The 16596-nt window shown below is 46.9% G+C and overlaps 1 protein-coding gene across 1 annotated transcript in view; it reads right to left on the bottom strand.

The window, feature by feature from the left end:
• The window catches only part of GALNT16 (polypeptide N-acetylgalactosaminyltransferase 16), a 39404-nt gene extending 23123 nt beyond the window's left edge, over positions 1–16281 (bottom strand). The window contains exons 1-5 of the mRNA XM_009883494.1: positions 16106–16281; positions 12333–12431; positions 5746–5813; positions 2893–2958; positions 1696–1817 (exon numbers count right to left, since the gene is read on the bottom strand). Of these exons, the coding sequence (XP_009881796.1) occupies positions 1696–1817; positions 2893–2958; positions 5746–5813; positions 12333–12431; positions 16106–16281 (531 nt within the window). The remainder of the gene's footprint in view (positions 1–1695; positions 1818–2892; positions 2959–5745; positions 5814–12332; positions 12432–16105) is intronic.
• Between the last annotated feature and the right edge of the window lie 315 nt (positions 16282–16596).

Here is a 16596-nt window from a genome sequence, read left to right as displayed (position 1 = left end):
CGCACCAGGGACGGAATTAACTCATTATCATCAGCCTAGATATGATCAACCCACTAATAAAGCATCTTCCTAACAAAGACTATGAAATCAAGACCCAACACTTAAGAATAATGATGCAAACTGAAAAAAACATAATATTATAATATTAAGACATTGGGGGTAGTTTATTGGCATTAAGGGCTATAGATATTTACAGTTTTCCTTTGCAATTGTTTTATTAGGCAGAAGTTGAGATTATAACAATTTCTCAACAACATGAGACAGGTCATTAAAGACAGTCCTGTAACAGCTGAAATATAGGATGAAAAAGAGAGCTGGCAATGCCAGAAACAGCATCTTGTTATCGGACAGCTGGCAGCCTCCATGCCTTTCCTATCAAACCTTCATTTTGTGCCTTGCAATAGTTCCTCCTGCTGTAGTGCACTTGGCCACGATGGCATACCCTAGGTAAGAGCTGTCATTCATGTTTATTCCCCTCCGTGCTGTGATGGCTGCACAGCGAGAGCATGTCTGCCCAGCCTGAACCCCCCTGGTGGCCTGGTGCTCCAGTCACTGCTCCAACCAGCCAGTGCTAGGACTGGGCAGGGCAAGACTGAAATCTGAACTAGGATGCACATCAGAAATGTAGGAAGTAGGTCAGAAATAGGCTGACTTGAAATCTGCTCACTAAATAATACCGGAGACAGCATCCAAGCTTTTGCAACTTAGATCTTTCCCTGAAGAAACTATTGAGGTTTTCTGCTTAAGGACCCCTATGCTGTTGCTGCTGCAGCTTGACTAAAGGAGCAGTAGTAAAGAAAACATTTATGGGCTTCTGAGATGGAGGATTTATTGAGCAGGAATAAAAAGCAGGAGCTTTTAAGTCATCAATCCTGAAGTTTTACCTTCTTCTGCTCCTTCATATTAAGCCAAGCAGACATGAATACAAGGCAACATTAGAGCCTCCACCCCTTCTCTAGGGGCCCATTACTACAAAGAATCCTCCTTTCAGAGTATGGGATCAATCTCTGCCACCTGCACGCATGGCTGCGACTTCTCCCATCACTTCTCCCCAGTTTACTCTTACAGCGGAGCCATACGTCTCCCCGTCCAGTGCTACAGCGCAGTCAAGGTGACAGCTGCTAATAGTCTTGCCTTAATTTCACTCTTCCAGCCTCATGTAAATCCTCTCCCAACTGAACCAGTAAAGGGACATTCCTGCACTCACAGGCAGCTCCTCTGTGCTAGGAAGTCATCTGCATGCAGGTGATGTGCTTTGGCAGCCCGTCAGGAGCACTAATGGAAGGAAAGTTTTGGCAGTGACAAGGCAGAGGGGAGGCTCCAGCAGCAAGAAGGGAGATGGCCACCATGGAAAAATTGCACAGTGTGTGCTGCAGAAGTGGCTATCCTATGTACAGGTGGACAGGACTAGAAAGCACAGCACCTGCAGGAGACCCGAGGTATAAGTCAGTGGTTCAAACGTTCACCATTGCATCCCATCACTGAGCACCTCCTGCCCTGCCACATTAGCAGAATACAAAAGCCTGTCAGGGATCTCTTGCCCATCTAGCTCAGGCTGTACCTTCCTCTGTGATAGCCTTTCTGAGGAGTACCTGACAATGCTGTCCTCTGCTGCTGATGGCATATGAGGGCAGAGGATTCACCAGCAGAAGACAGGTCAGCCCCATCCATTCCAGAGGGGGAGATGGTGCTCACCTCTTTCACTCTCTGAAGCATTGGCTGCAGCCACTCGCTGTTGACTTCACAGTGACTGTCCAAGAAGGTGAGGATGTCAGCAGTGGCCACTTCAGCTCCTCGCACCCGAGAGCGAATCAGCCCTACAATGAGAAAAGGACAGCAGAGGAGCAGGAAGGTCAGGAAGGGAAACGGCCAAACCTGCTTCAGAAAATAAAATACTTTGTGTGGCCATTACAGGAGAACAGGTGGTTCTCCAACATCACACCTCCACCAGGAGCAGAGAGCAGCTTTAGCAGGGCATCCCCTAGAGGACGCTGTCAGCTAAGCCCTCCCAGCAGACAAAGAATGACCTCACCTGCGACTTCTGTCCATGCCACTGAGCTTTCACCTGGTTCCTGTCTTGATGATGTCCCCCTTCACTTCCAGCCCTCCCTACAGGTACCTTGCTGCTGCCTGCTCAGCGTCTCTCCCATCAGGGCATCCTGTTGCCTCTCTCACCGCTTCCGTGGGACCACGCTCTACTCCCTGCTTGTTGTCTTTCTTACTGCTTATCTGCTTTATTCCCACTTGTCCTTTATTCTGCCCTGCAGTCAGAAATGTCAAGCTGGCTCTCAAATGTCTCCATACTTTCTTACAGACAATCCCACTATCTGGGATGCCCTTTTGAACTGAGCAGTGACTCCCGTTTCCCCTTCCAGATCCTCGCTCCAGGCCTGCTGTGCACTGACAGGTTTAGAAATAAGCCAGCACATGTGAGTCAAGCTGAAGAGCAGCTGCGAAAGTCAGCATTACCATTTATGCGCATAGGAGATATATGAGAAATAACTTTCCTTAATTGTATCTATTTATGATAGATATGATTGTTATTCCCTTTCCAACACCTCCTAGACGGCTTGTTAGCTTGCACTCTGGGTTTAAAAGTATAAGACTTACATCCTCATCTATGTCCATAAAGATCTTAAACTGCGGTCCTTGTTCTAGCTCGGGCCTCTGGACACCACTTCTCATTATTTAAAGTACAAAATGAGAGCCCTGAAGCCTGAGAGTCGATAAGTGAGGTTCTCCCTCCACAGAGCCTCTAAACTAGGACACCAAGCTAGTGGTGAAAAAACAAACTGTAACCGTAAGAAACAACATGCAAGCAGCCGGCAAGCAAACAGGGCCATGTGGGAAAATCTGCAAAATCTTTGTACCTGCCAAGCTTTCCACACTCACCTTCTCGCCGGTTGTTTCGTAGACACTTCACCTTTGGGATCTTAGTAAGGAGCTGGCAGTCCTCAGCTTAGGAAAGGCAAAAAAAAAAAAAAACATTTGGCACACATGCATGAATTATTTGGCCTCAACAGAGAGCTCCAATTAACTGTTCTCCTGCTTCTCCATGGGAGGGGAAATTCTGCTTTCACTTAACATCACATTAATCAGTCTGATGGCCTTAATCCTCTTGTCTATAGAGTACACAGAAAAGCACTGCTTGCATGCTGTCTTCCTCGGACAGCTGAGCCCGTGTTTCCCGATACTCCGAGCAGCCAGGCCTTCGCCCTCCCATGCTCGGTGTTTCACAAGAACAACGGGGCATGTACTGGCAACCAAGCACTGATGAAACAGAAGGACTGCGGGGAGCCAGGGCTGCAAATCACCAAAGTGTCACGTAAAAGAGAGTCCTGTCATATAAAGTGATCTCATCCACTCTCTTTGCCTTCAGCGGCTCGTCTGGGCATTTCCCACCGTTTGTTCTCAGGGAAGTTTCTACTTGATTTTATTCAATAAAGGCCACAGGGATGTGACCCACTTCCTTGGAGACACCGTTACATTAACACATGGATGCCTGACTGAGGGCTTTGCTGGCAGCTTGCCAGAAGTTCCTGCAGTCCCTCATTTACATTGCCCAAGGAAGATGACAGAGAAGAACAGCTACTGGCTCCAGCCCAGCTGTACCACTGACCACTGGGTCTTTAGTTCTCTATTATAGAATCATAGAATGGTTTAGGTTGGAAAGGACCTTAAAGATCATCGAGTTCCAACCTCCCTGCCATGGGCAGGGACACCTCTGACTAGACCAGGTTGCCCAAGGCCAAGTCCAGCCTGGCCTTGAACACCTCCAGGGACGGGGCCTCAACAACCTCTCTGGGCAACCTGTTCCAGTGCCTCACCACCCTCAAAGTGAAAAATTTCTTGCTAATGTTTAGATTAAACCTGCCCTCTTCCAGTTTAAAGCCATTCCCCCTCGTCCTGTCACTACATGCACCCCTCTAGCAGAGGTCACAGGAATAACAGTTTCTAACTCACTCTTTTCCCTTGCTCCACCAAGTTCACGCCAGTTTCCATGTTTATCGTTTGTCCCTTTTCATGTCTCACACATCCCCTTTCCCGCTGTCATCCTCCCACAGACTGAGTGCTCTGGGGAGAATGCAAAGGCCATTAGCCAAAATGCATCTCTTGGCATGCTCCTGCAGGAGCACTTCCATTCTCAAGGATACATGCAATCTGAAATACTGCTCTTGCGCGGGCACTTTGGCAGCTGCTGCATCATCCAAGAGAAGTAGCAGGTGCTCTTAATTACAGAGTACCGAGATCTTGTTGGGTATCTGCTACAAGGGAAGGCAACACTCATCTTGGCCAAGTCACAACTTCAGGTAAGTACAAGAATCCTTATCAAGTCATTCACTTTCTGGGAGTGGAGCACATCACTCTGACTGTAACTACTTGCCAGAGCTTACAAACTCTCTGTATCTTTGGAGAAACCGAGGTGTATATTAAAGCAAAGCATCAGACCTCAAATATGCACTAAAGTGCCTCCATGCAGGTGCCTCAGGGGACCAGCTGTATACAGAAATATCCAGCTGCCAGTGAGAAAAATAAGAGCTGTCATAGGACAGGACGTTTTAAAAATCTTTCCATTTACCTAGGAGCCTAAACAGGAGTTTCTGGCCAAGCCCTGTGCAGTAGAGGTCCCTGAGATCCATCAGTGTCGATCTGGTACACCTTGGCCATTGAGAATTGAATTTCTAGATGTCGAATATCATAGAATCATAGAATGGTTTAGGTTGGAAAGGACCTTAAAGATCATCAAGTACCAACCTCCCTGCCATATGGGACATTTAGGTCTGCTTGTTGGAGGTGCTCAGAAACACCCAACTCCAACAGCTAGGCACAGCTCAGTCCTTATCCAAATCACGCTCTAAGACCCTCAGAAAGCTAAACCCCTAATCTCAGCATCCACCTTTAAATTTTTTTTTGGCCAAAGCTACACAAGCATTTAGCTGTAAAATCAAGAGAGAAACACTTCCTTACCTCAGCAGGCCAAGGTGGGCATTCTCAGCTATCTGTAAAGTGTTCTGAAGGAGTAATTATCAATTATTATAAGTGACACACAACTAGATTGTCCTTGAAACTAGTGCACATCACGGGAGAAGCCAGAAATCTCTTGTCCCCACCACCTCACCACTACTACACAGCATCCAGGAGGCAAGAGCAACTGTACAGATGGAAAGAGACCATAGCCTCCAGTCTGCAGGTCTGGTGGGACTCATGCAGAAGACACTCCATCCCTGTGCCAAGCTGCAGAAGAAGGTATGGCACTGCCCAAAACAATAACCCTTCCACGACCTCCCACAGGGATGCCTGGGATCCCAGACACATGGAGGCAGGCAGAGAGTCTTGCCTCAGCCTGCCTGCAGGACCCCAGGCAGCAATTTTCTGTACACTCCGCTACATCCTTTTGGTCTCTCTTGGTTTGTAATTGCCCATTCTGCTCACGTACACCATTGCTACATACATATCTGGGCTAAAATGGTGCATAATGAAACTAGACAGAGATCTCTGGCAACCTGGCCAAAGATGCCAAGCTGACAGAAAGGGACGACCCAACAGAAAGAAATAAAGAGGAAGAAGCTCTGGCCTCTGCCATGCACGGACATAAACTAAACACAGAAAAACTTCCTCTTTTCTTTTTCTCTTGTATACCGACAAGAGGGAATCTCTGTGAGGGAGGGGGACTGAACACAGCAAACAAAAAAGGGGAAAACTGAAGGGAAGAAACAAGTACGAGGGAAATACGTCCATACTTACGATCTGAGCTGAAGTCATCTACCAAAATAATCTCCTGGATGAGGCTGGGAGGGGTCCGGTTCAGGACACTGCAGGGACCCAGGGAGGAAAAAGACAATCTTTGTGAGCTGCCACAATAACAACAATGGTAGGACTGATACAAATCTGCTATTACAGCAGGAATACCAAACTACAGTAATGTGGAAGAGGTAACCTTGCCGTTGTACCAGGGTTCACTGGCAGGCGCCAAACTGCAAACAGGAATATCCCAGAGAGCTATGGCATCTCAGCCGGACCTTACAAGGATGCACAGACAGGAAGCTGGCTGCAGGGCTTGCCTGGGGTCAGCTAGCAAAGGATGCTGTGGCATGCTCTCTGCCTCTAAACAGAGAGGCAAAGAGGAGAGCACCGCCTGCCTCAAGGCAGCCAGGAGGCCATTCCCATCTGCCAGGCTCTGGGCAAAGCTCATCACTGCCCAGGAGTGGAAAGAGCTGCCACTTTCCCCAGCAAGGACCTCTGCCTTAATGACACATATGAGGCCTGCTGGGGCTTTCTCACCAATTCCCTTCTTTGGGAGGGAGGCAATTTTCTTTTGCAAGATTCTGGATTTGAGGTTTATTACTGCAGTGGGTTTGCATCTGCAGGACGCGGGGACTTTCACACACAAGGAAGGGGGATAAAAGCTTCTGCCCTCCTCAGAGGTTGATGCACTCTGGTACCCTGGAGTCAGAGCAGTCTGATTCCAACCTCTTTGTCCCTCTCATTTGATTAAGATGTTTTAAGACTAGTTTTCCTTGACCCTCTTCAAGTTCCTCCCCGGCTCTACTACAAACACACTGCATATTCCCCCTTCGAGCCTCCTTCTCCAATGCCTCTGTGCATAGGTGGATCCTCATTGCCTTCAACAAGATTTCGTCACCCCAGTGATGAGGACGGCTAAGCAAACTTTAATATTAAAAAACAGAGGTAAACACTGTTCTCTTGGTTCTAGCAATCCATCTTGTTTCACTGGCACCTGCTCTTCTGATTTTGAGCGATTCTGCACAAAGACTGTTTGCTTTTTTTCCTTTTTTTGTCTTTGGCTTTTTTGTGCTATGCAGAAAACAGACAAGAGTAATCCATACTCCCAGGAATGGAACTGTAGAGAAACAAACTACCATCTTGTTAAGTAGCATCACTGAGGGCTTTGCATACAGAGCCAAAGTTTCCTCAGTTTGGGAGAGTTTTCTGCTGTCTCATACAGCAAAATCCTGACTGTTCTGCTACTCAGTATCACATTCCACTCTATTTCAGATTTATGCTGCTTCATATGTCTCTGAGAGTATTTGTATTTTGAGCTTCTATGTCCCTAGATGACTGAGCCTGCATTTTTGAAAGCTGAATCTCATTTGCTTCTCTAGGCTTATACCTCTCTGCATTCTCTAGTATGGTGGGGTGGGAAGTGGGAGATGTTCCTTTTTGCATTTATAAGCACACTTCTCCCAGCATAGCCATCATCTGCATATTTTACAGACAAGGTTGCCTTGCACTGAAATTCTTGTCTGTGCAAACTCAATGCAAACATAACCGACCCAGACAGGCTGCATCCCGCAGTATAATGGCTGTAAAATATTATTCAACACCTTCTCCCACTAGCCTGACTATTAGTGTTGCTTGCATTTTATCCACAAGTTTCAGGTCTTCCAACTCAACATAACTGGGGAAAAAAAAGCAAACGCTTTGTTCCCTCTTCCTCACCCGTCCACTGATTCCCAAGCAGAGAGAAAACACTCCTCAAGGAATTCACAGCTCATTGTTCAATGCCCAGTTCTGCTCTCAGCTCTGCAATAATTTGCTGTGGAACCTTGAGAAAGGTACTTAATCTTCTTTGCACTTTGTATTGTCTGCCTTTTTAACAAGGAACACAGTAATCCTAGTATTTCCCTCCAATGAGGTGCAGAGACTGGCATGACAATTGATTACTTTTAGGCACAAAATGTATTATTAGGATTCCAAAATCCCAAAGACAATTTGCTTTTACAGCAGAAACACAGACTGTTCTCCCCTCAACTCACGGATTCCCTACCTCCTTTGTCTATTCTCACAGCTTCCTTCTTTCAGTATCAGTGTCCTTACTCTGTCACATGACACCACATCAGCATTGCCAATGAGTTTCTCTCCTCTGCTGATCTGTCCATCCCTCATCAGCTCACAGATAATCTTGTTTATTCCAGATGTTAGCAGAGGAGCATCTTTTTTTTTTTTTTCCTTTGCTCTAAAATAATCTCCTCTTTTGCCATTATTTAAATTGTCATTGTAATGAGTTGCTATACCAAATGCTCCAGCATTACAACAGCATCCTTTTAATCAGAATTTATACGGGCTCTCTGCATAGGCACCAAACCACTGACAGCTGTTCAAGTCCATTGACTTAAAGCCTGACTATTCACCTTTACATTTGCACCAATGACAAAGAGTACCCACGATACCAACTGAAATCAGAAATAAAGAGAAAGAAAGGGACGAGACAACAAAGCCGTTGATTTTCCCTTCTGCAAGAATGGTCACTGCAGCAGAAGTGATGGTATCGCTTAAAGACTAATCAGGCATAGACATCAATCACACAAAATGCCTTTTGAGTGACAGTTATTTCTGAGGGAGAACAGGATGCCAAGCAAGTAACTGGTTCAAGAGTGACAGCTATGTCCTGCCGAGGAAGAGATATCAAGCAAGCAAGCAGCTCTTGACTGACACACGTCTCCTGCAGGACCGCAGATGCCAGAAACAAGCCATTTGAACTGGCATGTTCACAGGTTCTGATGGATAGCCCATTTCCCATTTTTTCCCCCTACTCCCCTTCTGAGTCTTGTGCTGGATATTTTTAACCAATTGTCTCCCTCTACATCAAAAACAAATGAACAAAATTTGTCTGAAGGACTCCCCGCATGCGACCAGTAGGATCTGGGGCAGCATGGCTTATTGGTGCACTGGCGTGACCCCTCTGGCAACGTGCAGACTGGGCAGCAGGTCCAGCTGCCTGTTGCCTTTACCTAGGGGAGAGGAGGAAAATAGCTGGAGCCCACAGCAGCAGGCAGGCATGCAGCCCATGCTGCCTCTGGGGACCAGGAGGGACAAGCGACAGCGTGCTGGAGGGAAGAAGTTATTCATCCCCAGAGTCACGCCTCTATTTCCCTCTCTCCCTCACAGACAAACATTTCCCCCATTCTCAAGTGGCAACAACAGCACATCACTCCCATTGCTTCGACCCAGCAGCAGCAGGGAGAAATTGGCAACTGCTGAGCTGCCGGGCATGCTTGAGCAAGTCCATGTGAGCACACATGCCAGTGTGGTCAGCAAGAAAGGTCTGCAGATCAGGATCTGACCCCTAGAAATGCCACATTTAGATCACCCTGAAAAATATGCAGGAGTAATGTAGGAGTCTCATCCCTGGGTCCCTTCCCAAGACCTTTTGGTACCAGCATTGCCACTCAGCTGAGCTACTTTGCACAGCTGTCACAGTAACACAGTAAGACAGTATCTGGCTCAGGGGAGCACACTTAGGCTCCCTCTAGTATTAATTTAAGATTAGTTCAATCCCAGTACCCTTTTCATATATTTCTTCCCAGAAATTGCCAAAGTTTTACAGCTGATTTTTGAGTGCCCAAATTCAGGCACTCATCAGCCAGGCTTGCGAAGTTCTCAGGTATGAAAACTTCAACTGGTAGTACTTATTCTACTCACCTCTGAAGAATGATTCTCTAAAAAAGTTTTCAGCCACAGAAAATTTTGCTTTTAGTGCTGCTCATTTCCATCAGTTGTCCTCTTCTACCTCCACTTCTCTTCTAGCATCCCTATAGTGTAATTATGATAACTAAACTTGGGAAAAGGCCCATAATAACGGCTGAATGGCATTTAATGTTCACCAGGTGCATCTCAAATGGTTAATTCTAATCACCTAATAATCATGCTCTAGCCAGCTTAAGAAAGCTCTTATGGATATAGAAATAATGACAGGCTGCAAGCCTGACTAGTCAGCAGGTAGGCAGGCAGTGCAATTTTATGCCTCCTGTTGCTTAGTATCACTGTGGTCCTCTGCAGACTCACAGCCAGGTCATAAACCAAACAGAAGAGAACGGTCCTGTCCCTTTGATACTTGGCTTATTCCAAAGTGCTGCAAAGTAATAATTACATAGCATTTGGTGCACTGACTGTGTATGTGAATTGAGCAACAATTATAGTCACAGCAGTAAGTCAGCCTGGTACATTCAGATGCGTTTTGCTGAAAGACAGGACTCTGGGGTTACAGAAGAGGTCTTGAAGAGCACTGTGAAATCTTCAACTCCCTCTGTAACATCAGTGTCAACCTGAAAGTGGGACTCGGCCCCATACCTATTCTAACAGTGCAGCCACGACCTGAGCCTTCACCTCTGTGTATGGTTGTCAAACTTTCCATGCTTCAAAGACAAGGCTACTAGCCAATGCTTGGTTGTGTGACACCGCAAATATGGTGGAGCCCAAGAAGAATTCAGCCTTCAGGATCCCTTGTCAGAAAGGGACACTTCTGACATTTGATGTAAGCAAGGAGTAAATCAATCATGTCCACTGGTCTGGCACTGAAGGCTCCAGCTGTAGCCAGATGTCTCGGAGGAAATGGCATCCACCCCACCATTCACAGCAGAGTGCAGCCAGTCCCTTCCAAAAGCACTCCTCCAGTGGCAGCAGGATTGCAGGGACCAATTTGAACAGATGGGTCATCCATTTCTCAAGGCCTTTGTTGGGGGCTCTGGGTTGCAGGAGACCACATCTGAGATACTGGTAATACCACACCTTGAGTGCTGTGTCCAGTTCTGGGCTTCCCACGACAAGAAAAAGAGGGAGATGCTAAAGCAGGTTGAGTGAAGGACCACTAAAGTTAATTAAGGGATTGGAGCACGAGACATATGAGATGAGGTTGAAAGCGCTGCAGTTGTTTAGCCTTGAGAAGAGAATGCTCAGAGAGATTGCAGAGTCTTTATCCTTGGAGACACTAAAAACTGACCAGGCACAGCCCTCAGTAACCTACTCTAGTTGACCTGGCTTTGAGCAAGACTGACCTGTTAACGCATTAGCAACACGTATCTGCTTATTAGTACACATCACTTCCATAGGACCTGGATATCACTTTCTCTCTAGATATGTTACTACTGCTCTGAATGTCATCTTCTCTTCATTTTAACTATCACAGCATCTGGCTACTTGATCGGCTGCCTTGAGATTTTCTTAAGGATCCTACTACCATGGTTTCTGATCACCTAACCATTTATTGTCTGACCTATGACGTAATTGGCAGAAATCTCCTGCCGTTGCCCTAGCAGCACCGTGGTTCCAAACAAATCTGCTCATTTTCTGAACAGTGGTTCTGTAGAACTCATTTTATGGTTCGAATGAAATAGAAATGATAGAGATAAAAAAGCAAAATGTGTTAATGCAATATATACAAGCCTTGGGAAACACAGTAGCACCAAACCTGGCAGACAGAAACCCAGCCTCCTAGCCATGAGGCCAACTTGAAAAAGCCTGTTATTTATTCACAAAGCACATTTCTCTAAGCCCACAGGATCTGACAGGGGAAGAAGTGGTGATGATGAATAATGCATTCATGTTAGCGATACCATCAGCTGAACCTTCTACCCAGACAATTCACTCTTCCTTCAGTCTCCACAGGCTGTTCCTGGACCTGCTTGCAGGCTTCAGAGACCCTTTGAGAAATTACTTGATAAGTCAGAGAGGGCAGAGGGCATTTTTTGTGTAAAAACTAAAAGGAAAAGAGCCTCCCTGGGTTCTGTGGGGGCGATGGGGAAGGGAAGGAGCAGCTGGAACATTGCTGTGGTACAGATAATTGCATGCTCCTGTGTACTTGGGGATGCTGACAGGCCCTATGCCACCCATCTACTTGGTTAGATTTGGCCGCTGATGATGACACTCAGATATGAGGAGACACTGGTACAAGACAGCAAGTGTCCTGCAGGTTCAGCCGGGTCTGTGCGCAAAGCCCCAGCAAGGATCTGATGGGCTATCAGGTTCAGCAACTTTTTACCAGCAAGTGACTCTGAGCACCTGCTCAGACCGCAAGGGCTTGGTCTCCACGAGACTTCGAGTTCATCGCCTTCTGCTTGAAAGGCTTACGAGCTGTGCCCCCTGCCCTCACTGGGCCAGCCCCAGCTCCTGTAACATGTGCCCTGGCAGGGCTGCTTATTCCTGTTTATGGAACACAGTCCCTCCTGAGCCCCTTCCCTCAGCTGCATCTAGCAACACAGTGTCCCCTTTGGCTGCCCCTCACTCTTCCAAACCAAGCTCATACAGACTGTTCCCACCTGCAGACACAAGCCCAGCAGCCCCTTTCCTGTTGCTAACGATTCCCCCCACAGGGGCTATATAGCGGCTAACTGCAGATATGCCCTGTCTTTGAAGATAGCCCACACTGCCAATCCAAGCCCCTGACCTGTCCTGGTGGAGCAGCTCGAAGGCAGATCACAAGCACTTGGGGACTGCAGCCACCCTGCTTGCCTAACTGCTGGAAAATGCCTAACGCTCCACCAGCGCCCCTCCAGGCACTATCATTTGGGCCCAGCACCCCTTGCTGAACTCACCTCTTCACCGTGCGGAGCAGGGTAGAGCGTGCCTCGTTGTGGAAGGTGATGATGAGGCTGGTGGCTGGCAAGTCTGTGTCATAGCGTACAGAAGTGCACCTGCAACACAGGAGAGCAGAATCATAAGCCAAACATCACCCACAAACACCACCCAACTGCAGCAGTGTACCTAGAATTTCTAAAGGAGAAGAGAATAATATGCTAAAACCAGAAACAGCACAGTTGAGCTGCAGCAACGGTGGTCTTGGCAGCCATGCACCAAGGTTAGCAGAGCTTAAAAAGAACTGTGCCTGTTGAAAGGCAAAGTTTTGAGGCTGTGATACCTAAACTCATGATGCTGCATACTGAGGAGGGTGCATGGGTTTCATGGGGAACAAAGGGTTCAACGTTGTGGGCTCTAGTCCCTGGATTTGCCTGTGATTGATGTAAAATCTTGTTTATTCATGTACAGGACACAGACATGCTAAGGATGCACGGAGCTGGTACACCCAGGCATCACTGTATAAAGCACTTCCATTTCTTTGGACATTGGGCTTTACAGAAAGGAAAACATTATCTAGTGCTGTGATCTGCATCAGGGAGTTGCTGAGGTTCAACACTAATACCTCAGCTGGTAATGGAAAGCAATTCCTCCCATCTTTTCACCTGACTTTGTAAGGTTAGGTTCGAACATTCATAGAATCATAATATCATAGAATTGTTATGGTTGGAAGGGACCTTTAAGATCAGAGAGTCCAACCATTAACCTAACACTGCCAAAACCACCACTAAACCATGTCCCTAAGCACCACGTCTACCCGTCTTTTAAATACTTCCAGGGATGACGATTCAACCGCTTCCCCGGGCAGCCTGTTCCAACACTTGACAACCCTTTCAGTGAAGAAATCTTTCCTAATATCCATCCTAGACCTCCCCTGGTGCAACTTGAGGCTGTTTCCCCTTGTTCTATTGCTTGTTATTTGGGAGAAGAGACTGACACCCACCTTGCTACAACCTTCTTTCAGGTGGCTGTAGAGAGTGATAAGGTGTCCCCTCAGCCTCCTTTTCTCCAGACTAAACCACCCCAGTTCCCTCAGCTGCTCCTCATAAGACTTGTTCTCTAGACTCCTCACCAGCCTTGTCGCCCTTTTCTGAAAATGCTCCAGCACATCTGTCTTTCTTGTAGTGAGGGGCACAAAATGAGGTGCCGCCTCACCAGTGCCAAGTACAGGGGGACAATCACTTCCCTAGTCCTGCTGGCCACACTATTCCTGATACAGGCCAGGATGCTGTTGGCCTTCTTGGCCACCCAGGCACACTAGTGGCTCACGTTCAGCCGGCTGTTGACCAACACCCCCAGATCCTTTTCTGCCAGGCAGCTTTCCAGCCACTCTTCCCTAAGCCTGTAGTGCTGCACAGGGTTGTGACGCAAGTGCAGGACCCAGCACTTGGCTTTGTTGAACCTCATACTATTAGCCTTGGCCCATCACTCCAACTTGTCCAGATCCCTCCGTCGAATGTAGATGTGAATCCTGGATCCAATTCTGGCAGATACTAGGAATGGCAGATTTGGGCTGATCCGCTCCTCCAGAGTGTCTGCCTTCTTAACTTCCAGCCAGTGTCAAACAGCAGTCGGTCTGCACTAATTCCCTGTCTGATGAAGAGCCCGCACCTGAAATTGTGGCCTAGAGTTTTTAACAACTCAAGGCCATGCATAGACTGGATCCATCCTGGGATGGAATACAATTTAGTTCTTACAGCCACCACTTGTTCTTCCACATTTACTTACTGTTCTTTTACAGCTGTTACTAAACTGTTACTGTTTTTATCATCACATTCAATCCTATCAAGTTACGACTTTCTCATTGCAATATTTTATTAAGGGGACAGCAGCTTCTTACAGCAATTTTCAAACATATAAAGAAACCTTGATAAAGACTAAAGTGGAAAACCTGAGCCCAGACAGGAGACATACTACGTTTATTATTGTCTCAAAATAACTCCATGATGTAATGCATGTAAAATGTATTAAGGCATCAGGAAGTGGAAAAGCAGCAGAGATCGGTGTATGTGTTATTTGGGGAAGTCTTCCCAAGATATCAGCATTATTACAGCATCGCAGAGGACAAGGACAAAGTTTGTGCTTGAAAGTTGGCCCTCTCTGCTTTGGATGAAAAAAACAGTAAGTGCTAGGTCAGAAGGAGCTTGTACGATGCAGAGTCAAGTTTGTCCAAGCTCTGCTTGAGTGTCTGAAGACAAAGTGACATGTTAGTGACCTATTGACCCCTTATTCCTTAAAGAGGGAGCCAGGTCCACTTGTGACACAAGGATGGGCTCTCCTCAAACCACAGCCTAACTTGTATCAGCTGAAATAAGTCCTCATCCCAAGTTGTCATCCCAGCAACCACTTCAATATAGTTACAAGAGAAGGTACTCAAACACAGCTCCCTCATTCCCAAACTGTCACCTCTGCAAAGGGAAGGAGCATGGAAATAGGTTTATCTGTTCTGATTATACTTGCTTCAGACTCCCCGTTGCTGAAGGGAATCCTTGCAAAGCTGGGGCTGAAATGGCCATACATTTCCAGGGAATCACATATATGTTGTTTTTCAGACTGAAGTGCAGAGATGAGGCTTTTCACAAAAAGCATGCTCTGCATGCTACCACAGATCAAAACAAACAAAAATTCACCTTTGAAGTGAGCTGTTTTAAGGCCAGAACATGACAGCAGATTAACAGAAAACAGCAATTCTGCATGGCAGGGGGACTTGTCAGTAACTCAGGACATGGCACCACTCCCTCTGAGTCACTAGGAAGCCAGTCCAGAGTACTACACTGGGGAAGAGGAGCACAGGACTTTCATCTCACAACCAAGATCCCAACTGCTTTCATTCACAAAGCACCCTGATGGCTGTCAGTGCTGGCAGCCTCACAAAGCTCCATGTCTCCTGACATCTCTTTCACAGTTTCAATCAAGTTAGATGCCTTGTTTCCCATTCCCACTAGCTGTGAAGTGTTGCTTTGAAACCCTAAGTAGGGTCTAGGTACCAGCCCAGGCAGACAAGCATTTCAGATGTGGTTAGTTTCCTTCTATTTTTTCTGCTGGTTTGCACTATCCTATCACTATCAAACCTACAGTTTTCAAGGTACAACATTATCTTTTTGTACTCCAGAAACTACAAAATAGTTATCTGAGTACTATCAGCAATTTAAAGATGAGTTTAGTTGGCAGAATAAATTCACCCCCACTGAAACAAAGATAGAATGATGAGCACTTTGCAAGCCATGAAATATTGACTATAATCACATGTGCATTTCATCCCCACCCCAGCAGCCTTCATCCAAACCATAATGCTCAGGCCGGAAAGAAGGCACGAAACCAGCTTCAGGCAGCCAGGGCAGCAGGTGAGGAATACCAGAGTAAAGCAAGGCTGCAACAGCCAGGACAGAGGGTTGCTGAGAGAAGCCATGAGTGTGAGGGGAGTTGCACAAAAACCAACAGTCAGATGAGCAATTTGAGCTGCAATGGAGGGGCTGCGCTGGAACAAAAAGATGATGCCTGGACCTGCAAGAAGAGACGCTAGAAAAGCAACAAGCTGGGGCAGAATTACTCAAGGGTCTCTGCGCATTTGAGACCTTTCCAGATTAACTATGAAATACAGTGAAGTAATGGACCAATGCTAGCGAAGAAAAACCCAAACTGTCCTTTGTCAATGCTGCAGAACAGCACAGAAGGGCAATTGACTCCCCACACCAAGCAGCAGCCATGGCTTGGAGCAAGGGCTGCACAGTACCTGTAATGCCTGGTGTCCCGAATGGGCCGATCGCTGCTGAGTTTGTCGCTCTCTAGCTGATTAAAAGCATGCTGGCGGTAAGGGTCTTCTCCAGCCTTCAGCAGCTTTGAGGACAAGTAAGCCTTTTCATCAAAACCCCTCCGGCTGTTCTTCTCTCCTTGGGGAGCCCTTGTCATCTAGAGCAGAGACAAGCATCAGAGCATCAGGGCGAGCAGCCAACTCATGTTGAGACACAGGTAATAAGTTCAGACACATGTACGCTAAGGCAGGTTGTTTGCCACGCATCTGGAAGTGGTTCAGGTATAGGGGAAGGCAGGACAGATAAAGAGTTTGGAAATGAAAGCAGGAAACCCTCACAGATATGGTGCCAGAACTGCCTTCTCCGAGGAAAACTGCAGGCCCTCGCTATTCTTACTGGCTGAGCTTGGGACAAAAGCTGCTGTTCCTGATAGCACTAGGCAGAGCCAAATTCCCTTTAGCACTTGTTACGC

The sequence above is a fragment of the Charadrius vociferus genome, unplaced genomic scaffold, assembly GCF_000708025.1.
Source record: "Charadrius vociferus isolate BGI_N301 unplaced genomic scaffold, ASM70802v2 scaffold34, whole genome shotgun sequence".
NCBI lineage: Eukaryota > Metazoa > Chordata > Aves > Charadriiformes > Charadriidae > Charadrius > Charadrius vociferus.
Note: the sequence above shows the minus strand (reverse complement) of the source record. Positions and strands in the feature narration are given on the sequence as shown.